This window comes from Corvus moneduloides, chromosome 19, assembly GCF_009650955.1.
Source record: "Corvus moneduloides isolate bCorMon1 chromosome 19, bCorMon1.pri, whole genome shotgun sequence".
NCBI classification, from domain to species: domain Eukaryota; kingdom Metazoa; phylum Chordata; class Aves; order Passeriformes; family Corvidae; genus Corvus; species Corvus moneduloides.
In genome coordinates, this window is record NC_045494.1 from 8,158,819 (window position 1) to 8,182,057 (window position 23,239).

The 23,239-nt window shown below is 50.4% G+C and overlaps 1 protein-coding gene across 9 annotated transcripts in view; it reads right to left on the reverse strand.

Annotated features, from left to right (window-relative positions):
- Positions 1-8,188: 8,188 nt before the first annotated feature.
- Positions 8,189-23,239, reverse strand: part of MXRA7 (matrix remodeling associated 7) — a 28,404-nt gene continuing 13,353 nt past the window's right edge. Inside the window, exons 4-7 of one of the 9 annotated variants that reach the window (XM_032129030.1) lie at positions 22,915-23,014; positions 20,933-20,983; positions 20,711-20,791; positions 12,238-13,932 (exon numbers count right to left, since the gene is read on the reverse strand). In XM_032129030.1, the coding sequence (XP_031984921.1) occupies positions 20,758-20,791; positions 20,933-20,983; positions 22,915-23,014 (185 nt within the window). In that variant the 3' untranslated portion in view covers positions 12,238-13,932; positions 20,711-20,757. Of the gene's footprint in view, positions 9,298-12,237; positions 13,933-20,710; positions 20,792-20,932; positions 20,987-22,914; positions 23,015-23,239 lie in introns of those variants that run through there. The other 8 variants (XM_032129029.1, XR_004243834.1, XM_032129033.1 and 5 more) reach the window with 8 other exon arrangements.

The window sequence follows — 23,239 nt, forward strand, 5'->3', positions numbered from 1 at the left end:
AGGGAATTCAGGGTGACAGGAGGAATTAAAAAGATCCTGTGCTTCAGTAGGGAACCACTACTGTTTTCAAACAGGTTACAGTAAGATGATAATTTAAAGCATGAATCTGATGCTGTTATTCATCTGAGGTCAAGACTTGCTTCTTGCTTCACATACGAACCACTGGCATCTCAGAGTCAGACACTCCCTCTGCTGACCTCTGCTTTCCCCCATGTTGGGAGCAGCCAGTCTCTGTTAGGCACATCCTGCACACAACCCGGACACCAGCTCTTGCTTAGCTCACCACAGCTGCTGCAGGGAGCTGGGACCAACACAAGCCTGGCCAGGGACACCAGACACAGCTCTGAGCTGAGCCAGGTGCTCTCACACAGGGGGTTCTACCTGTACCCAATGGACTTGTGGTGGTCATCAGAAACAGCTGCTGCCAGCAGAGTGCAGCTTTCTCTGCTATGTTCTGCTCTGCTACCAGAATTTGGGGTATCTGCAAAGAAAGAAACTGACAGCCAGTCCTCTGATGCTGGAAGGCACTACAAAGTCAAAGCATCTCTTTCCAGGAGAGTTACTGAACTAGTGAGACCATCCTTACTTACTACAAACTAAACACTTTCACTACTTCTTTACCACCCTCCCACTTCCATAAAACCAGCAATTTGAGTTAATTTCTACCTCCACCAATTATCAGTAGTAGAACTGAGTCACAGGCAGTGACAAAACAGTATCTTAAACCGTACAGGCAACTAGTTTCTTCTCTGATAAGAAAAAGGGTTATAACAGTGTTGACAAGGAAGACAAATGACAGAGGCAGTGATCCACAACATCCTCTCCTCCAGTTACATCTTTATGACAGAGTTATAAAACAAAACAATAAAGTTCTGAGACCATTAGAACAAGGTCACAGACATTACAGTAGGAAATACTTATTTCAGATTTTATCTGGAGCTATGAAGGCAAGCAACATTCAAACATCAAGATCCTGGGCTCTGGAATGTCATGCTTCCTCAGAGGCATGTGCCTTCTCTTCCCTCACAGGGAAGTTTAATCAAGACTGAAAAGAAGCTTTTTTTTCCCCTGTGACTCCAGCCCAGCTCAGTGCACTCCCTCGAGCCAACAAATACTCATCCCACAGGTGAAACAGAGCTTAACTCTTGGGGGCTGGGGGATCGAGGGAACTCTTAAATAAGATGTTAAAAAAACCTCCTGGTCCTGACCAGGAGGAATTGCTCAGAAAATATGAGTTTCCTCATCAGCAGTCATTAGCTAAGTTTAGCTGGTCTCAGGAATGCTGGAGAACAGGTGGGTCACAACATACAGGATTTGTGAGAGATCTGCGAATAGGAAAGGACTGAGCACGTCCTTAATCCTCCCCGGAGCAAACAGCACCTAAAATGTTCAGATCTCTGTGGGCCCTCTCTGCTGTTTGTGCAACACAACAGCACCATCCAGAGGATAAACAGTGCTGGCTCTGCCTCTCCCACCGCGTTCCCTTTCCCCACATTTACAGGAGCTTTATTCCAATTGGGAGCACTGTAGGGCTGCGTTGGGTAAGCAACCCAGGAGGGCAGCAACAAAGATCTCCAAAAAGAACCCCACTTTCCACTGCCAGGCAGCACCACCTCTCCCCAAGCGTTCCTTTCACCAGAGCTGCCATCTCCTCACCACTGTAGAGGAGGAAAAACTGACGGCACTGTAAGGATTCATCATCCCTCACCTTGATTTATCACGGGCACAGCCAGTGGTGGTGCAGTGAGTCCCCAAGGTGCACGTGGAGGAGGCTCACAGCCTCCCTGCCCTGCCTGGCCCAGTCACACTGCCAATATTGGAGATGTGGTGAGGCTGTTTGTGCTTCCCCAGGATGATGTCAGCCGGCTGCCTCATCTCTCTCTGCAGCAGCATCCCTAACGACTTGGTTCAACGCCTGAAAACAGTCGCAATCCCCACAGCAGGTCTGGCACCAGCTTCTCATGGAAAACAAAATCAATTATCCCCTTCCTTTGAGACAAATTAAGATGAAACAAACTATGAAATACTTCCACTTTGTGTTTATTGTTCCCAGTGCAATTTAGCAGCTGACAAACGGGAGCATTCCCAACAGCTGAGCACTCCGTGACTCACTACAGCACATACCTCAATGGCTGCATTCCTGACCTACTTTGGGAATTAAGAAAGTATTTCAGACAGGAGAATTCCCCCTTTAGGCAAAAAAAAAAAGTGTCTTACAGCTATTCCAGAAGTGTTGGCTGGGATGCAGTGACTGGATGAGCTGAATAAGATCTATTCAAATTAAAACAAAAACCAAAAACAAACCAACAAAACAAACCACAGGGTCTTCCATGTTTTGCTCTGTTCCTGTCCTAGTACAAAGTCTGATTCAAATCCATGGCACTGGCACTCCATCCCCATCTCCTGAGCCTATCCTTAGGAATTCTTATCATCTAGTGCTGCTTTCAGGACTCATAACCTCTGCTGCTTCATTTGATATTTAGAGAGGACTCACAAGCAAGCTGATTCCTGGGACATATCAAAATCCCTATGAACACTCACTTTGGTGAGAAAAACTTTAGTCATATTATGGAGAAAGAATTACAAAACCCAAAATACCATTCAGTTGCCACAACCAGAAGGTAGCAGACACCACTGCGCATTTTCCACCACCTCTGAGGCTATGTTGGTCAGAAAACTTCCAAAGAAATACAGGGAGAAAAGGCTTCGGTGCTGAGGAATACAGCTTTTTATACAGCCCTTACATCAAGACGTGATTCATCAACAAAAGTGGCAGTAAAGGTGAAGCTGCTTTCTTAGCATAGGAGCTGCTTGTGCCCCACACTCACTGCTTGATTACTATTATCCACGTGGTTTTTGAACTTTGTTCCTTTGTTCCTACGGGGATAAATCCAGACTATTTTAAATTAATTCCCTGCCTGCCAACAGTGACTAAGAGACACGAGGGACTGGAAAGGTGAGGCAGGAAAGAAGGAGTGAGGTGTTTTTTCGTGTTCTAACTCCAGAGCTGGTCTGGAAACTCCTGCTTGCTCTCCTCTGGTGGGTATTAGTGAAGAATTTTGCCTTTAGCTTATTCTGAGGAATTTATTTGAAATATTTGACATAGTTTGCAAAAAATCCTAGAATGCCCCTGAGCAGTGAAGAAGGCAACACAAGGTGGAAAATAACCTTTTAGGTGCAAAAAGCAAAGGGTTCACGGTGTGTATAGGGGGCCACACCCTTTCCCATCTATAACTATTCCCACTTTCTTCCAAGAAAAGGACAGGGCAAACTCACATCTTCTCTTTCAGAGACTTTAACAGCACGGATGCACTGGGACAAGCCCAACTCACTGAACTGACAACAGCTCGAGGTGGGGAAACACCTGCAATCACATCATGGAGCACAATGTCCACCAATTCCAGAAGCAACCCATGCAAAAAGCTCATTTAAATGATCTGTAAAGAAATCTGAAATCCCTATCAAGGCTACCTACGGAGCCAGAAGGGAATTTTGCTCATTTTCTCCTTCCCCTGCCTCCACCTCCCCCAACTACTAAAGTTCCTTTATTAAATCATTCCAGTTTTTTTTTTTTTTTTTTTTTTTAACCTAGATCTCTGATAGATGTGGATGATCTCTTCAAGATCAATTACCTGTCCCCGGGCGGAATTTTCTCACCTTTTGTAAACATAACTGATGTCGTCAGGTTAGGTAACTTTTGGTGACTTCGACAGCAGAAGACGCTTAATGAAGAAAAGGGAAACTTTTGTTTCTCGTCCTCTAAGATTCACCCAAATAAAGCAAGCATTGAGTAAAATTACATCACCCTAATAAATGATGCATTAGGTAGGCAAAGAATGAATTGGATAGGTGGGTTCACACGAATTTTACTGCATAAAAGAGGTAACTTTTTGCCCCTTGGTGTGCTTGGTTTGTAAAGACCCCCACCTCACACCTCGTGCACAATGAACAGGGTCTCCTTGCTATCTTCGAGGTAGATTATCTGTCCCCGGGTTGAATTTTCTCATTTTGTAAATGTAAACTGATGTCATCCGACCACTTCTACAACAGAAGCTGCTTAATGAACAAAAGAACTTCGTGTTCCAAGATCAGCCACCCAAATAAATATGTATTAGGCGAGTTCATGCGAATTTTACTATATAAAAGAGGTGACTTTTCACCCGTTGGACGGTTTGATTTGTGGAAATCTCCCTCGTGCGCTCTGCGCAAAATAAACAATGTGTCCCTTCTCAGCCGGACTCTATGTCCGTGATTAGAGAGCTCCGAAAATCGGAGCCCTCACGGGGCCCACACGGAGCCCCCACGGAGCTCTCACGGAGCCCCCACGGGGCCCCCACGGAGCTCTCACGGGGCCCTCACGGAACCCTCCCGGAGCCCTCGCGGAGCCCTCGCGGGGCCCTCCCGGGGCCCTCCCGGGGCCCTCACGGTGCCGCCATCGCTGTGAGGGCGGGAGCGGCCTCCACTCAGGTAGCGGCTGCATGACGTCACAGCAGAGAGTGACGTCACCCGTCGCGCACGCGCGCTGCCGGGTAACGGCCGTCCCGGCGCGTCTCTTGGCCCCGCCCCCGCCGCGGCGTTTACGGCGGGCACACAGGGACAATCCGAGCCCGTTCCGCGTTGCCGTACGGGAGCCCAATGGGGACATATCAGGCTAATGGCGATCGTCCCTTGTTGCCATGGCAGCGGAGGCCCGCAGCCGTGGGGAGCCCACAGTACCGCCGTCCCCTCACGGGGACTCCTCAGTGCAATCACCCCATCATGGGGAACTCCTGATATCGCCTCCCTTGACCGGGACCCCCCATTCCCGCCATCCCCTCATGGAGACCCTCAGCGCAGCCATTGGGGCCCCCCAGTGTCGCTGTCCCCTCATGAGGATCTCTCAGTGCCATTATCCTGTCATGGGGATCCCCCAGTACCGCCATCCCCTCATGGAGACCCTGAGTGCAGCCATTGGGCCCCCCCAGTGTCGCTGTCCCCTCATGAGGATCTCTCAGTGCCATTATCCTGTCATGGGGATCCCCCAGTACCGCCATCCCCTCATGGAGACCCTCAGCGCAGCCATTGGGCCCCCCCAGTGTCGCTGTCCCCTCATGAGGATCTCTCAGTGCCATTATCCTGTCATGGGGATCCCCCAGTACCGCCATCCCCTCATGGAGACCCTCAGTGCAGCCATTGGGCCCCCCCAGTGTCGCTGTCCCCTCATGAAACCCTCTCAGTGCCATTATCCTGTCATGGGGATCCCCCAGTACCGCCATCCCCTCATGGAGACCCTGAGTGCAGCCATTGGGGCCCCCCAGTGTCGCTGTCCCCTCATGAGGATCTCTCAGTGCCATTATCCTGTCATGGGGATCCCCCAGTACTGCCATTCCCTCATGGAGACCCTGAGTGCAGCCATTGGGCCCCCCCAGTGTCGCTGTCCCCTCATGAGGATCTCTCAGTGCCATTATCCTGTCATGGGGATCCCCCAGTACTGCCATCCCCTCATGGAGACCCTCAGTGCAGCCATTGGGGCCCCCCAGTGTCGCTGTCCCCTCATGAGGATCTCTCAGTGCCATTATCCTGTCATGGGGATCCCCCAGTACCGCCATCCCCTCATGGAGACCCTGAGTGCAGCCATTGGGCCCCCCCAGTGTCGCTGTCCCCTCATGAGGATCTCTCAGTGCCATTATCCTGTCATGGGGATCCCCCAGTACCGCCATCCCCTCATGGAGACCCTCAGCGCAGCCATTGGGCCCCCCCAGTGTCGCTGTCCCCTCATGAGGATCTCTCAGTGCCATTATCCTGTCATGGGGATCCCCCAGTACCGCCATCCCCTCATGGAGACCCTCAGTGCAGCCATTGGGCCCCCCCAGTGTCGCTGTCCCCTCATGAAACCCTCTCAGTGCCATTATCCTGTCATGGGGATCCCCCAGTACCGCCATCCCCTCATGGAGACCCTGAGTGCAGCCATTGGGGCCCCCCAGTGTCGCTGTCCCCTCATGAGGATCTCTCAGTGCCATTATCCTGTCATGGGGATCCCCCAGTACTGCCATTCCCTCATGGAGACCCTGAGTGCAGCCATTGGGCCCCCCCAGTGTCGCTGTCCCCTCATGAGGATCTCTCAGTGCCATTATCCTGTCATGGGGATCCCCCAGTACTGCCATCCCCTCATGGAGACCCTCAGTGCAGCCATTGGGGCCCCCCAGTGTCGCTGTCCCCTCATGAGGATCTCTCAGTGCCATTATCCTGTCATGGGGATCCCCCAGTACCGCCATCCCCTCATGGAGACCCTCAGTGCAGCCATTGGGGCCCCCCAGTGTCGCTGTCCCCTCATGAAACCCTCTCAGTGCCATTATCCTGTCATGGGGATCCCCCAGTACTGCCATCCCCTCATGGAGACCCTGAGTGCAGCCATTGGGCCCCCCCAGTGTCGCTGTCCCCTCATGAGGATCTCTCAGTGCCATTATCCTGTCATGGGGATCCCCCAGTACTGCCATTCCCTCATGGAGACCCTGAGTGCAGCCATTGGGGCCCCCCAGTGTCGCTGTCCCCTCATGAGGATCTCTCAGTGCCATTATCCTGTCATGGGGATCCCCCAGTACCGCCATCCCCTCATGGAGACCCTGAGTGCAGCCATTGGGGCCCCCCAGTGTCGCTGTCCCCTCATGAGGATCTCTCAGTGCCATTATCCTGTCATGGGGATCCCCCAGTACTGCCATTCCCTCATGGAGACCCTGAGTGCAGCCATTGGGGCCCCCCAGTGTCGCTGTCCCCTCATGAGGATCTCTCAGTGCCATTATCCTGTCATGGGGATCCCCCAGTACCGCCATCCCCTCATGAGGGAGCCGCAGTGCTGTCATCTTCTGGGGACCCCCAATGCCTTCGCTCCTCACAAGGATCCCCCCGTGCCACCATCCCCTTTTGGGGCGGGGGTTTGGAACTAGATGACCTCTAAGTTCACTCCAACACAAATGAGTCTGTGATGGATTCTGGGATTCTGTGGTTATTTTGAGGACAGTACCCAGAAGGGGAGATGCTGCTGCAGCAGCCGGTGAAATTTCCTGTATAAAGGGGAGATCCTGCCATAGCAACTGGTGAAATTTCCTGTATAAATATTGATGAGTCCAGCAGCAAAAGAGCCTCAGAAGCTGCCCAGTTAAGTCAGGACATCGCCCGTGGCTGCAGGTCCCTCCCCACCACCTCCCCAGATTCACTCAGATGTGTCCAGCAGGATCCTCTTCATTACAACCTTGCCAATGCATACGGAGGAATGCCCTGCTCAAAACCCATGGGTTTTACATCTTGACACCCCTTCGTTTCATGTCTTGGGCAGAGTCTTTTTTATTTATCTTCATTTCTTTCTTAAGTTTGAGCCTAGTAAATAACAGGTTTTTTACTGCTGTTCTGTCATCAGCAGCATCTGAACATTTTGGTGATGGTGCTCGGAGCTGCTATGGACAGGACAGGTTTAATTCCAGCTGCTCTCCTTTGTGCAGCATTATCATTGCTGGCATATTCTGAAGCTGAAGGGTTTGAAGAAATTTTTTTTCTTCCCCAGAAATGTTCCTATTCAGAGAAGACCCAACAAGAAATATAAAAATATTTTGGAAATAAATTGTAAAGTCTGCAAGACAAAGACTAAAAATCAACTAAATCTCTCCTTTGCTTGCTTTCATGAAGAGTTTTGGAAAAGATCCCGATTTCAGTTTTGAGCTAGGGACAAGCCCCATAGACAAATTTTCTACATTACTCCTTTTGCACAGCTTGACAAAGGAAACTGTGTCCTAGGGACACAGCTAGCTAGCATGATGTTCCACATCATGGGACTCCTTTTCCCACTTCATTCATTCCTGTTGAATAAGAAGAGGTAATTTTGAGACATTAAATTTATATTAAGCCATGATTGGTAGTAAAACCTGCTTGATCTTGTTATAAATATGCCTTGATCTAAGTGAAAACAATTAGAAGATAAAATGATTCTTAGAAGTCTAAGTGTCTGTTGTTATAAAACACACTGTAGTGGGAGACAGCAACCAGATAATGAGATATTAGGTTTCTCGGACTGAAGAGGATTACACAAAATAAAGCAAACCTAATTTTTTAGGTGATCATTCCCTACAACTGGGTCAGAAAATGTTGCCTCCCTTTGTGAGCAGTTATTAAAGCCAAGAAAATCCTTCCTGATAAGAAAGTATTTAACAGGATTTCATAGGAGAGATAAGCACACCAGAAGACATTTAGTTATAATTAGGAATGCTCATTGATTTACTCTATCCAAACCACCAAAGGCTGGTCAAGACTGTTCAAAACACTTGATAAATCCACAGAGATTTCCTAAGTATGTAGCTTCCCACATAATTTTGTATGAGAAGAGCAGGATCTGAGGTGGACACAACCATCTTTGTAATAAACCCAGCAGCCTTTCTGCGCTCCTTTCACCCGTGTCAGGAGGCGAGGAGACGTTTGTGTTTCCAGGTTGTGGTTTGCTGCTGCTTCCTCAGGCGTGAGGATGAGCTCAACGAGGTCAGCCGGAACCGACTTGGATTGGTTTCACAAAGCCAGCATGAAGGAGGATGAAGTGTTCCTTCCAGGGAGATGAGAGGCAGCACGCCCCGGATCAGAGCACTGATGCCTTTGGCTGTTTGTTTTCTACCTGTAGGGTTGGAAGCCTCCCTGCCAAGAGAGGTTGTGCAGTCTCCATCTCTGGAGCTTTTCCAGACCCAACAGGATAAAGCCCTGAGTAATCCAGCTTGGTCTCACAACTGATGCTGCTTTTAGCAGGAGGTTTGACTACAGGGCCCTTCAACCTGAGTTATTCTATGATTTTAATGCATTTTACACTCTTCATCTTTGGCTTTCTTCAGATATCAAACTGAGAAAGACTAGGCTTGAAAGTTCATTTGCATAAAGCATGGCCAGAAAAAATGTTGTGGGTTTAACTGCTTTGTAGGACTGAGACATACGACCCAGCCAGAAAGAGGTAAAAATCTCTGTACGACATGATAGCTCTACAAAGAAAAATGGTTACAAGTCTGAGGAATTACAAGTCTTTTGAAATACATATGACAGGCCTATATGTGTTTGCAAAACAAACTGGAACTGCAAGGTAACTACTGAGACACTTTTAAAGCACTACAGCCTCCAGTGTCCTGCATAATAAGGGCCAAGATGGCTTCTGGGCACAGCCTCCCCTGGCTGCAAGGTTATATATCGTACAGTCTGAGCTGCTCCTTCATGTCTCCTTCAGACATCTCTCCAAACGTGTCACTTTTTTCCTTCATCAGTCTGAAGATGGCAGCCAGCTGCTCTCTCTGAACCCTGTCAAGAAGAAAAGGAGAAGTAGGAATAGCCAGTCCAGGAGCAAGAACACCACGGTCAAATGAAACACAGAGCCAAAGGCAGGTTGCTGTACAAACCTTACTGGCTGCAGGAAATCTGTCTGTGGGAGATAAGACAGAGATAGCCTCTGGTTCTCCTTCCTCCCCCTTCCCATCTATCCCATCATCCTGCACATCTTTCTGCAGCTCCTTAAACGTGGAGATAAACCAGCCTGCTTTAACACCAGCTTTGGAGTTCCTTAGGGCTTATCTGTGCTCAAACTTTCAAGATAACTCGACATGTGGAGTTTTGTAAGACCAGCATGTCTCAATTCAGCAGACTCCATAATGAACCTGGAGTAAGATCCAACAGCACAGTGTGCTTTCCTTCTGTAATGAAAGGATGCAGATACAGAGTAATTCAGGAGTAGCTATTAAATTTTAAATGTATATCCTAACTTAAAACTAGAGAGCCAGTGTGTGTACCTCCCAGTGTGGACATGACTTTAATCAGCCACTGGAAGATAAGATCACAGAGGGGAATTTGCTTGGATTCGAGTTTGTCTGCAATGTCAAATGGTGAGATGGACCCAGGTAGCCAGTCCAGCAGAGAGGTGGTCTCTGTACGGGCAGAGGCTGACCAGTGGACCACCTAGCCTGGATTTTTAATCCCCAGGCAGTCCCCTAGTAGATGATTAACACCCTTCTCCCCATAACAGGATATCCTGATTTTTCCATACCCTGAACCACTTAACCACTGTACATCCTGTGAAGATTGGTAACTGTGACAGGGCTTTATTGGGGAGGGCAGCAAAGGAATGTAATTTGTTTGCAGGTAGCTCATGAACTGATGTACAGAATCCTCTTTTAGGGCAATGAATGTGCTCCAGGCAGGGCAGGCTGAGGGATGTAATGTTCCCACTGCCACACTCCTACCTGATTGGGATCAGGCTGCTCTATTGCCTAGCACATCTCATTCCTGACCCTCCTGTGGGAGATGAAAAGAACTAATGAGGATGTGGTGCTTTATGGCTGTAACAAGGCAGATGTAGCTCCTGTTACTTCAAGGCTTATTTTGTCCCTGCATGAGTGTGAGGCCAGAACTCAGTGACAGCTCAGAGCGCAGACCTGCCACAATCTCAGCTCATCCTGCTTGTTCAGCACCCTTAGACCTCCTGTGGGCTAAACCCACAGAATCTGGCTTTTACTCCCACGTGGCCACCCTGTCACCTCTTTCCTGCCACAACCATCTTCCCACACAGGACTTGAAACCATTTAATTAATCCATTTAAATGCACGCTACTGGATAACCTGGGGTAGTCTTCCTGCAAGGCCTGTGTGGACGAGCTATCAGCTGTTCTGGAAACAGAAGGGGCAGTAATAACTATTGACAGGCAAAATGGGGACACAATCTTTGCTTGAAAGAAGGGACAGCATCAAGACACCAGCAGCCACCACACCATGAACAAGACCAGTGGAAGAGAGTCAGGAATGAGCAGAGGAACCTTTTTTCCATGCTCCTGAGCCCCTGCTCTGCATTTTCCCGTCTCCTGGGCTAAGTCCCAGCAGAAGCAGGAACAGCAGCCTGTCCTCTCAGCACTGCTGAAGCAAACAGGGCAGGGAAAAAGCAGATCCTGGCTAAAGCAAGTTCATTTGCCAGTTCTTTTCTATTGCAATTAAAATGCAATGGTCCTACGGCCAAACATATCCTGGTAATGATGTGGGATCTTTTGGTTATGGAAGCCTGAATTTGTTTGTCTCTTCTAATGTTTTTTCTCACAGGAAGAGCATCCAGCTGCCCTTTCCAGATGAGAGGAAGGGAAGCAGGGTCATTAGTGATCAATATTTTATTGTAGATCACCGCTGGGCACCAGAGGGCACGTTGCCAGTCTGGTGTGGAGAAATTCAATACACAGCTTGGCCTCCCGTGTCTGCAGTGCATCCCAGCTGGGAGCGCTCACACAGGTCTGCATCCCTCACTCCTTATTTCACAGACATCAGCACTGCTGAAACCTCTCCAAAGGCCCATTTCCTTGTCTCCAAAGTCAGGATCACAGACAATATTCACTCTCTTTTTCTGAAGCAAAACATCAATGCATTTTGGCTCTCCCTTCAAATTTAAATATCATGACTGTGCATTTGGAAAACAGAAAAAAGAGCTGTTACTGCTGTTACTTCTCTACATTCCATAATCTACTACAAAGGGACAACAAAACAAAGATAAAGAGAGAAAAGAGCCGGGGAAGGAAGAGTAAGGCACCACAAACATGAAACTGTGTTTGAAGAGGAGCTTCTCCTATCAGAGGCGACCTTGCAAAACAGCTTTGTAGTGCTCCAGCTTGGTTTGGTTTTGGATGAGTTCAGATCAAACATACCCCATTCACAAAGAGAATCATTCTGCCTTCTCATAAATGCTGTCCTCAAAACTACTTGGATTCAGGAGGTCAAACAGGATTTTACTGATTGCTGACAAAACAGATTAATTAAGGATTTTTGAAGCAGCCTAATTCTTCTTCATAGGCAATTACATTTGCATACTTAGCTCCCTTAGGCTCTTTTTAGACATTTTAGTCCAAGACTCTTACAGTTAGTTTGGGGCAGTGAGCCATAGGTATGTTAGCGATCTGGGGTTTAGGAACTGCTAAGCACCCGTGTCCACAGCAGCTGAAATCCTGGGCAGAGCTCTGCATTGGGAATGTTGTTAATTGCTCTGCAGCCAAACAAGACCAGGATCCTGCTGCAACACTGCGTTGCTTCAGCAGAAAAGAAGGGAATATCCCTGATTTTCCCTCTGATCATTTATGGGAATGTAATCATTTGTGGGGTAAAAGTCATAGAAGGGCAGAATGTACCTCTAACCTAAAATCCAGATTTTCAACACAAATCTCTTGAGGAAGAAGTTACAAGCTGCTGGAGGGAGGGAGAACAAGCACAAACCAAATAAACTATTCAAAGGTTTATTGGACCAAACAAAGGCAATTTTTACAGATTCAAGCCACTAGAGTTACAGCCCTTTGTATAAGAGCCACCATCAGATACAAAACAAACAAACAAAACCAAACAGAAGTAAAAAATACCCAGACAGCCATTTGAGCTGAAGAAAGAGTTTGACTTGCTGCCACTAGCAAAAATCTGGACTTAACTACCGACTTTGCTGGATGTACATCTTGCCATGTAACTTAAACACAACGGATATAAGGCATTCTTTGCATAGTTGGGTGCTTGGGACACAGTCAGCCAGCCAGCACCGAGGGGACACAGTGGCTGTACCAGCGGGATGTTGAAGCAGAGCGTCCAGATGTGCCTAAATTCATATGCAAACCATTGAACACGCTTGCAGTTGTCGGCTGGGAAGGGGCAGCCCAGCCTCTTCCAAAGCTGAAGCCTCCTGCTGTTCTTTAAACGAGCCCTTTTATGAAGAGTTTGCCAACCCCAGGCGCTGGAAAGGACAACTGTGTACAAGGTTTCAAGTATTGTCTGCACAGGAATTAAAAAGGGGAAAAGAAAAAAAAGCAGCCTCTTGGGTTTCTGATATGTTTGCAGCGTTAGCCAAGAGGCAGTGACAGAGAAGCTTTGAAGGGCACGTCCCCATCCAGCCTGGTGTTTCTACAACATCACTAGAGGACTCGGACCCTCTTCTCTCTCTCAAAAACCAGCTGGGTTTGATTTAAAACCGAGCATGTGCCCAGCCAAATTCATCTGCTCTGTGTGACAGAGCTGAGGGGCAACGCTGAGCTCTGGCTCGCGTGGACCAGCAAGAGAAGAGGGCACTGGAACAGCAAGCAGGCAGAGGAATGGGGAGTGTGCCCCTCCCAGGACCTCCACTATCTCATCCTGAGCCAGAGGGAACCCCTGATGCGATTGCTACCTCCTTGGGTCTCTCCTCTTGGGAACTGGAGCAGGGAAAAGTGAGGATGCAGATATTAACAGCAGCCAAAGTGTGGTCTCTCCACCACAAGCGGAGCAGCTAAATTATCAAGCTTCATCACTTCTTGAGTCTCCTGTCTACCTACAGAATCAGCTCTCTGCTAAAATAACTACAGAAGCAAGATTTGAGTCAGCCCAGCCATCGTCTGCCATCCCTCACATGGACCCCGCTTTGTCCCTCGGAGTAAAGCAGCTTTGTACAACATTGGAAATCACAGGCAGTTCCCATCCCCCAGCAGTAAAGAGGAGTTTGGCTCCAGGGTAAGACAACTCAAGAGTCTGGTACAAGGTCCTGGCTGGTCTGAGAGAAGAGCTATGGTTTGCCCACCCCAGGAAAGGAACAACATGGATTTCATGGCCTAATACATGGAACAAGCACAACTAATAGACTCGCTGCGTATTTAGCGTTCACTTTGGGTTTTGTTTGTGAGGAGAGGGAGGAAGGTTCTTCCCAGTCCCCCAAACACAACTCAAGTCACTGCTTGGGCCCAGCCCCAGTCCATGGAGCCACACAACAGGATCTCCTCAAACTTGACAGGAGTTTTTGAAGAACTCAACTTCAGAACAAGAGGGGATCCCAAGTTTTGAGGGTTTATGGATTTCTCTTATGGGTGTGTTTGGTTGGTTTTGGTATTTCTCTCAAGCCTTTAAAGATGCCAAGGGATGCCTTTAGGAGGAGGCTAGGGACAACTTCATATAGTCTTCAGGTCTGCAAAGAGAAAGAGGGAGAGAAATCATTTCAGTCATTCTACTCCTCAGGTTGGTTCATTATTATTCACACAAACGAGCAGGGGGAGCCCTCGGTGTGTGTGTTGGGGGGAAGGCAAGGCAGCTTCCCCCTCAGGGCAGGACAAGTTGCTGTCTGCAAACCTCATGCCTCTAAGAAGGACTTTGCTTCATCAACTGCAGCAGGATAGTCGAAACCCAATCAGAAGTGCAAATCCTCTTGTCTGGCACCAAGCTAAGTTACAACCCTTCTGAGCTACTAATAAGAACTGGAGAAGCCCAAGTAATTAACTCCAGGGGTTACTGCCTCAATGTCCTGTGCAGAGCCTCCTGGGGCTGCTGGCACCCTTGTCCAGCCTGGATTCCTCTCCCCACCTGTAGCCAGATGAGCCAGGAACAAGTGCTGATTTCACAGGGCAGTGTGCCTGAACAGCTCGACCTTTCTCAATCTTTCAACACATGAGTCTGTTCAAGGGAAGGAGGTAAAAACCCCAAACTCCCTGCAGGTCACTTCCTTTCGATGGGAAGCTCTGCCGGTGCCCCAGGGAAGGAGGGTGAGATGAGTAGATGTGTTTTATGTGTGGGGACATCCAGGCACTCCCTCCAGGTCTTGTTAGCAGAACCAGGGGCTAAAAAAGGTGGTCACTTGTTCTCAGCTGGAACCTTCCAGACACTCTGCTCTTAGTGCCCCAGCATCTCTCATGGGTGAACCATCCACATCAGGAAACAGCCGGCAGAAGGCTGGACAGCTGCTCATGCACACAGAGACCTGCACTGGGGTACAGGGAAGCTACAACACACATCACCTCCCCTACAAACACATACAGACACACCCCAGCCTCGTTCCTCCTGGATTCAACAGGGATCATGGTCCATAACACATGAGCCACATTTGAAAGTCCCCTACTCCTGCCAGCCACAATGTGAGGGTGAGGAACAGCCTCATTTCCTCCTCAGTCTTCTGCCAAATCTTGCCCTCTCCAGCAGCCGTCTGAGCGTGGCCAGTGACCCGGATCCCAGATGGGAGATGCCGGGGGAAGCATCACGTGGGACTGGGGTTACTGCAGCGACGTTGCTGAGGCTCAGTGGCCATCCCATTAGGACAAAGAAAGGAAATTTTCCGGAGTGGATAATCACTCTGCGGGATTCGCAGCGCTGAGGAGCGGATCATCCCGCTCAAGTCACGCAAGCATAATCAGATTTCATGTGTGAGGGCATAAGCTCGTTGCCACGGGGGCCCAGGAGGGGATGTCCCCTCCAGCGTGCCACAGCTGGAGTGGGGAGGGATGGGGGACATAAGAGAGGGTGGATGAGTCCCTCACAGGGATACTTACCTCCAGCACAGGGCCAGGCTGACAGCTGGGGTGAGAAGATCTCAAAACCAGCATGACCCTAATGGAGGGTGCCCATCAGAGCCAGAAATTCCCACCTGCACAACAGGGATACCCCTTTCTGCTCCTGGAGCAAGCTGTGAGGGGAATTGGACTAAAGAGCATGAGGCTGTCTGGGACACTGGGGCCATATAAACCCCCTGGCTGAGAAGCTCTGGCATTGCTACCATGGAACCTGAAAGTCTTAATTAGCTTGGGATGGAGGCTCAGAGATTTGAGCCACTGCTTATGCTTGGCTCTTCCCTCCTTTCCATTCTCCTTGGATCTGCATGCTTGCCCGCAGCAGCTCATCAATCAAACCAGGTTAGGGCCTTCTTTTTGCCAGAAGCTGTATAATTTCTTCTGATAAAGATTATCCAGGTATCTCTGTTCTTGCCCAAGCCAATGGCCAAGTCATTGAATTGCATGATTTGTCAGCTGGACATGTTCTGTACAAAGAACAGCTGGAGAAAAAGGAGCCCAGACAAAAGCAGGTCCTGGAATATGAGGGCGGCTCAGGAACTGAAGGTCTCAAAGTAGCATGGAAACTGTGTGTCTTGGTGGCCTCAGGAGCATTCCCTCACTCCAGCTCAGCCACAGCATTGACACAAGGCTTCTTGCTTTTGAGAGCAGGCAGCACCTCAGCTCTGAAAAACAGGAGTTACTGGTGGCATTCCCGTGTGCATTTATCGCTCATGTGTGCAAAAGTCCACAGCCTGTCAGGAAATCTCTACCCCATTCATAGACTATGGCTTTCCAAAGGAGTCCTGACTCACTCTAAGGAGAGCCCAGAGCATCCTACTGTAACCATGCCTGGTAACTGCTTGTGCCCTTTTCAGGAGTAGTTTCACTCAAAAAGATGATTTTCAGAAGCACGGAGCATTCCCAGCTCCTTTGCCTGGCTCAGGACCTTTTCAGGACTATGAGTCCTCTGCTCTGAAATCGTGGCAAGAAAGGTGGACAGCAACCTGGCTCCAGAATCTTCTCACTCCAAACTAGGATTGACCCTTGAGGATGAAGAGCAGGGAACAAAAGCCCTTAGTGCTGGGCAGACCTGGCAATGGGTGGTTGAGTTCTCCCCAGGAAGTTCCCTCCCATCTCACTGCTGGGGATGGTCCCATCGCCATTGTCCCTGTTTCTTTACCATCTCATCTCTGGTGGTGACTATAACCCAGTCTTGAGGTATTGCAGGAAGACTATGAGGAATGACACACTAAATCCAAGCTTTCCTGGTGCTCCCAAAAGTGTGAGCCTATTGCTTCAGCTGATCAGTAAAACACAGAGAGGACTTAAATGCAGACCAGGGAGACAGAGCTTAGAAGACAGAAGCGTGATTGAGTGAGAGGTACCAAAAGGAGCTTCATCAACACAAATCTGAAATTCCTCCAGTGGGACAGAGAAGTTGAAAGGTGCACTGGGCTTTGGGAAATACCTGCCAGAACCAGCGTGACCAGGGAGCACAAGTCCCGTTGCCTTTAGGACAGGGCTGGTGAGGAGCGGGAGTCAGTGGGATCGGGGGCTGTATCACCCCCAGCAGACCTTGCCCGCAGCTGTTTCAAGGCAGAAGCTTCCCACATTTCCCAGCCAGAGCAGCAACAGCTGAAAAGGCCAGAACAGAGCCAGGAAGGTGGCTTGTGCTCCTGACCAGCTCATCCATCAGTCGTGTGCCCATTCCCTTGCAACACTCCTGACCACCCCAGCCAACACCACAGCAGTGGGAAAAGCCACGGCCGGGCAGGGCTGCGCTTTCCTCCATCACTCGGTGTTTGTTCTCCAGCTCGCTGAGCACCAGTTTGCTCCCAGCCTGGTGAGATGCCCCAGTTCCCTGCGACCCTGGGTCTCTCCCAGCTGCAGGGGAGCCCAGGGCAGGCAGAGCAGGGCTCCCAAGGAGTTAGCAGGCAGAGAACAGCCAGCTGCCCGTGCTGCACAAGGTTAAGCAGAAGCAGATGAAGACAAGTCATGAGCGCTGGGTGAGGGAGACACAGAGAAGCAGCCACAAGCCAGGACAATTCAGGACCTGAGCCAAAAAAATACCCCAGGAGCTCAAGCAGAGTTGCTGTCTCAACTAAAATCTCATGCCAAGGCAGGGTCAGAGACTCACACCCTGCAAAGGCTACGGGGGAGTTTGCAAGGGTTTCCTCTCTGGGACAGGAGAGGAGGAGATGAGGAAGGGGCTTCCTGGCCTCCCGTTCCCTGGCTTTCTGAGGGACGCACCCTGAGTTACTCTGTTTTTAAAGCTTTTGGGGATTCATGACTCAGTCATGACTATAAATAGGGCCAGGGCTCCAGTCCACTGACAGCTCATAGGTCAGAGGACATTTTCCCGGTGATATGGAGGCAGGGAACAGCTCCAGGCCACCAGCAGACTTCTGCCTCATCCAAGTGGAGCTGGGCACCTACAGAGTGAGCATGAGGGGGAGCTCAGCAGGGATCCCCAAATATACAGTGCCCTTTAGTACAAGAGGCAGGTGGGAAGCAAACACACCTCATGCCCTGGGTGTTTGGCAGCTGAAAGCAACCTTGCCCATGGCTGGTGCCATCCCTGTGGCTTGTGGCCGTGGTGAAGCAGTGGCCACCCTGCCTTGCAGAGTCCCATGGCCCTGGGCTCTGCACCCCTTGCTGTTACTCCTCCTCCCTCAGCCCAGGACGACTACCGTGCTGCAGAAGATGAGAAGCAAACAAATAATAAAACCCCCCCCCAAAAAGCCCAAACTTACCAGCTTCCCTCATCCAAAAGAAGCACCATGCTGGACAGGACAGGACAGGACAGGACAGCAAAGCACTGGGTGGGGGGAAGGTTAGCAAAAGAGAGGGAGAAGAAAGACCCCATGCAGTATGGAGGGGGGAGTGAGCAGGCAAGCCAGGGTTATGTGATGGCAATGCAGGGGGTGGACAGGGACAGATGCCAATGGACAGCTCTCCCGAAATGCAGCCTCCCCCAGCCCTGTCCACCCACCTATTTTTGGAGGGCCACTAGTGAAGTGGTTTGAAATAGGTCAAGGTCTGTCAACACAGTCATTAAGCCCCTGCAGCTGCTTCCTGCCCTTGTGTGCTCCAGAGTTGTCATCACCAACATTGTCTCATTCGAAATTCCAACTTCAGCACGGTTGTCCCTCATGCCACAGCTGCATCCCACATTGATTCAGGATGCCTTGCAGAGCAGGGAAAGGTCTCTCTGCCATTCCCTAGAACCAGGGTCTACCCAGGACACTCTGCCTTGCTGAAATTCCAGGGTCCAAGCCCAGTTTTTTTCAGTGCCTCATCACCAAGAGGCACTCTGAACCCAGCTGGGGAGGAGGCAGGTTTCCATTGCTAAATTTCCACCAAGGGCTGAGCTTGATATTTACAGCCATCCAATTCCCCTTGCATGAATTCCAATTTGCAGTTGAGCCCTAGGCTTAAACCCAGTCTGTATTCAAACAGTGTCACCTCAACCCATCTGTGGCTGGCCAGGAGGTAAGAGGAGAGGACTGAGAGGCAGGAGGAGAGTTTGCTCCTTGAAAGGTTCACCTGCCTGTGGGAACTGAGCCCATTAGCCAAGGAAACTGGGCAGCTATCCCTATCTTCCCTGCACTCTTCCAGAGGCTGACAGTGGTCTGGGGGATCTCCTGCTCCACCCAGGAGTGCCCCTGCCAACAGCAGAGCATGTCTGAGCAGTTTGGTGCCATTCATCAGACCCTGTTCAAGTGATCTGCCATGGGGCAGCATCTGGCTCTTCACCCCCACCTCTTCCTCAATTCCAGACACAGGACAGAGAGGAGAGACCTTTCTAGAGCCTGTCAGGTGGGATCTGCTCTCCTTTCTCCTGCCAACACACCTAGCCAAGAGTGACAAGGAGAAAGCACAGACAGCTCAACTCCTTGACATCACTGAGGCCAACCAAGGCTTGGCTGGGACCTGCTTTGCCTCATGGAAAGAGAGAACTGAAAGCAGAGGCCCAAGGGGGCCATTTCTCCCATTGTTTTCTCTTTTATTATGAGTGGGGCCTTGTTGCAGCTGTCAATGCTCAGCAGAGTCCTGACCATATTCATTTCTAACAGAAAAAATCCCCACTAACCTCTTTCAGCCTTAAGGGAGGTTTGAAGAGCATCTGGCAGAGACCACTCCAAGCCATCCATGAGAGCCAGGCCCTGAAGGCACTACTGGGGAGCTCTTCCTCCCTCCTCCCTCCACAGGAGCTGCCCAGCCAGGACAGCACCACCTCTCAGGCAGCCTGGCTGTGTCTCACACCCACACCTCAGCCCTGTCTGAGCAGGGGCAGCTGCACCACCACAGCTCACACTTCCTGAGCTACAGCTTTGCACCGTGGCAGCTACAGCTGGCAACAGACGGCCAAAAGCCTCAGGTGCAGAAGAGAAGGATTTGGGAATAAGCTGTGCTGGCTGGACCAAGGGCTGCATCCTTCCCCTGCACTCTTCCCCTTCCTGCCCAGACTGTTTTTCTCCCCCAGGGAGGCAAAGGCTACGTGCTTCTGTTCTAGGATTGGTGACCCACCAGGTGTGATCAAGCACAGCCATCACCCCAGCAGATGTATTTACCAACAGGATTTACTGTCCTCCTCCCTCAGTAAACACTCTAATTTTTAAGGCTGAAGTCACTAGAAGCAGGAAGTTGCATCACTCAGTAAAGGTCACATTCCTTCCCCTTTTAGTCCAGATTTAGCACCAGTTGGAAGCCACAAGACTCAAGTGAATTGTAGGCAGGACAAGCACAACTTCTTCAGGGATGCAGGTTACAACAGAAGTGGGTTTTTTGCTTAAATAACCAAATCTATTGCATGCCTGTACTCTCCTGTCTGAAGTCCTACAGCTCCTCCTGCAACAGGTGAGGAATATTTTCCATGGCATCTCCAAAATCAAGGAGTCCCAAAATTCAGACTTGTGAACTACACAACAAGTAGCCTCTGAGGACCCACTTGCATTTTTGGGATGTTGCTTACAGCTGCTTCCCGTGGGAACCTGTTGGTTCCTGGGAAAGCTGGAGGAGTGACAGGGCTAAAAGCAAACACTAAACCTGTCTCAGCTTTGATAACACACCTTAGGACCAACCACCCACTCAGCAGCAGCCCCAATTTCCCAAATCAGTATGAAGAACTGGCTGTGGGATGTCCAGCTTCAGGCACCCAAGATGGAAGAGGTGAGCATCCAAACCTGAGAGTCCCCATTCCCCCTGGAGTGCTCATGGAAAGTGAGATGGAGGCAGAGGGGAGCAGACTCATTAATCTGTTATGAGGAGGGAAGGGCAGGGAGGTGGGGAGGGAGGTGGGACAGGCAACCAACTGCAGCTCAGAACAAGCCCTCCCCTGGAAAATAACCCGAAAGCAAAATAACCCCAGACATGAGCAGGTGTTATCAGTGGTACCACTACCTCTAAGCAGCAGCGTGTCCTTACCAAAAAGATTTGCAAGAATATTTGTGGCCGAGGACCTAAGGTACTTGCTACAGAGATGTGAGATCAGAGGTCAGCTCAATCCTGCAACATAAAGGTGGCAAACCCGGGTCACAGCAGGTCAGCAGCACGGTCAGGGCGCATGGAGTGGGGGAGAGGGATGGAAGGACAAGGAGAAGGATGCAGGACAAGGCTGAGCCGCTGTGCTCAGCTCGCCCAGCTTACCTGGCAGCAGCCCTGCCCCCTTGCACCACCTGCGAGGCCTGCAATGAAAAGCTGCTGATGCCGCAGTGAAGATTTGAGGGGGGGGAAAGTAAGCCAGCAACAAAGCAAGACAAAAAAACATTCACAAAGCTGCCTTAAAGAAATGAACAACACAAATATGGAAGAGAAGAAAATAAAGGAGCAGTAGGAAAAACATGTCTGCCAACGGCCCTCAGTGGGGAAGGCTGCTGAGAGCCTCCGAGGGACACGAAGCCCAGGCACTGTCCATCAGTTCCAGGTGCATTGTCCTGCCCTGGGACTGCTCCAGACACACAAGAGCAGAGGTGCCTGAGCAGTGCCATGTGCCCAGGACAGGTCCATCACCCCCTGGAGCCTGTTCTACAGTCCTGAGTACAAAACCCCCATCCCACCACATCCTTAGGCAGTGTCCCCTCAGTGTCCCCAGGTGACAAGGGCATTTTTTGCCACACAGGAGCCAGCCCAAGGCCCTGCAGGAGTCCTGGCCCTGAAAACCTGAGCAGTGATTGCTCAGCTGCTTTGGATGGAGCTGCTAGTGCAAAGGGTTTGAATTTACCACCTGCAGGTAGATTTTTGCATCGGTATTTGGCAGGATCCTGAAAAGCAAACCCCATCGAGCCCCATGGGTGTCCCTGGCATTCACTCAGTTCATCCCACCACCACCCTTCCCAAGTGAAAAATACAGTGACACTCACAGCCCTGCTCAGCGATTTACAGGGTGGGGACTTCAGGCACAACAAAGACACATGGAAAAGAAGAAAGCAAACGTTTTTTCCTGATGCCACCAATGCAGAATCAACCCCGTGCCAGAGGAAACCAGAGCTCATTTCTGTTGCTGACCCCAGAGCAGGGCAGGTCTCTGGATTCACTCTGCCTACCACAATGCCCTACTCATATCACAGAGATAAACCTCAGCCAGCCCAGCTGGTGGCATCACAAAGATGCTGCCCAAGGGCCTCAAGGCAAGGTTTGCTAGCAGGAGATGCCTGAGCCAGGGGTGAGCTGTGATCCTGTGATCCCCCCATCCATGCCTTCCCTGCTGTGCTCAAGTTTCTGCTTGGTTCTTTACACCAGGCCAGCTGTGGTGGTACTTAGACCATGATTTGACAGGCAAGGGGTGACAAACACCCCTAAATCACTCTCTGCAAACCTCTGGGTGGAGAACTGGGTCCCACAGCCGTCGGGACAGCAGTGGAGAGAACACCATCTCCCAGGCTTGTTGAGCCACCAGTGGGAAGTCAATTCCTTGGAGCTCGTCCTCAGGGAAGGGTGTGAGCTGCAGGCACTTGTAAGGGAGCAGCCTGCCACAGAGCCCTCAGCTGTGGGGTTATTCCTTGTATAGGCTGGGGAATCTCGAGCCAGGAAGCTTGTTTTAAGTGACAGGACAGGTTCGACCTTTCTTCATGCAGGACTCAGGAGGACACTTCAGCTAAAAGTGCAAGGTGGACAATTCTCCATCTCTACCAGGCCCACTACTTGGTAAATCCCCACCACGTCCAGCTGAGGAGACAGCCCTGGGGATGGACACTTCCAGTATCGGCCCCATCTCAGCGAGCTCTAAAACCTCTCACTCCCTCACTTTGCCCCAGTACTGCTGAGCTGTGCCCATGTCCTTGGTTGGGAGGCCATCCACAGGGCCAAGGGAGGGGAAGTAACCAGAGATCAGATTCTCAACAGATACGTATCAACACAGAACTAATGGGATCAGGGCAAATACACCAGCTGCATCCGCTGGGAAATTTGGTCTAAGCATCCAGAGGAGCTCCAAAGGTATTTAGGGCCATCTCCTAAATCAGTGTGACTTTATTTGTTCTTGTGTCTTCCTGGGTGGGAGAGTTCTGGAACTCCAGAGCAATGAGATGCTGAGGGCAGTGTGGGGAGAGAGGTCTGAGCACACCCAGCTTGCTCCAAGGGCATGTCAGCCAGGTGGACTTGGGCAAGAAAAGGAAGGAAGCTCAACTTACCTTTGTTCTTCCTCTAGTTCTTCTTTGGACATCATTGACTTGTACTGGTTTCCCCTCAGCTTTCCAGGACTGTATTTAAAAGAAAATGTCTCATCTGCAGCTGGAGAGGGGAGAGGGGAGACAAAAAAAGAGCAAGAAATCTGTGAACCAAAGACCTCCCGAGAGCCACAACCAACAGCACTGGGGTTGTTCCCTTGGGGTGCTCTCTGACCTCTGCTCCTGCACCCCAAATGCTCTGGCCACCCCAGCACACCTCCTGAGTCAGCTCCAATCTCCAGAAAGCCTGGGCAGTGCCAGGGAAGCAGTGTGGATCGCAGAGGAGAGC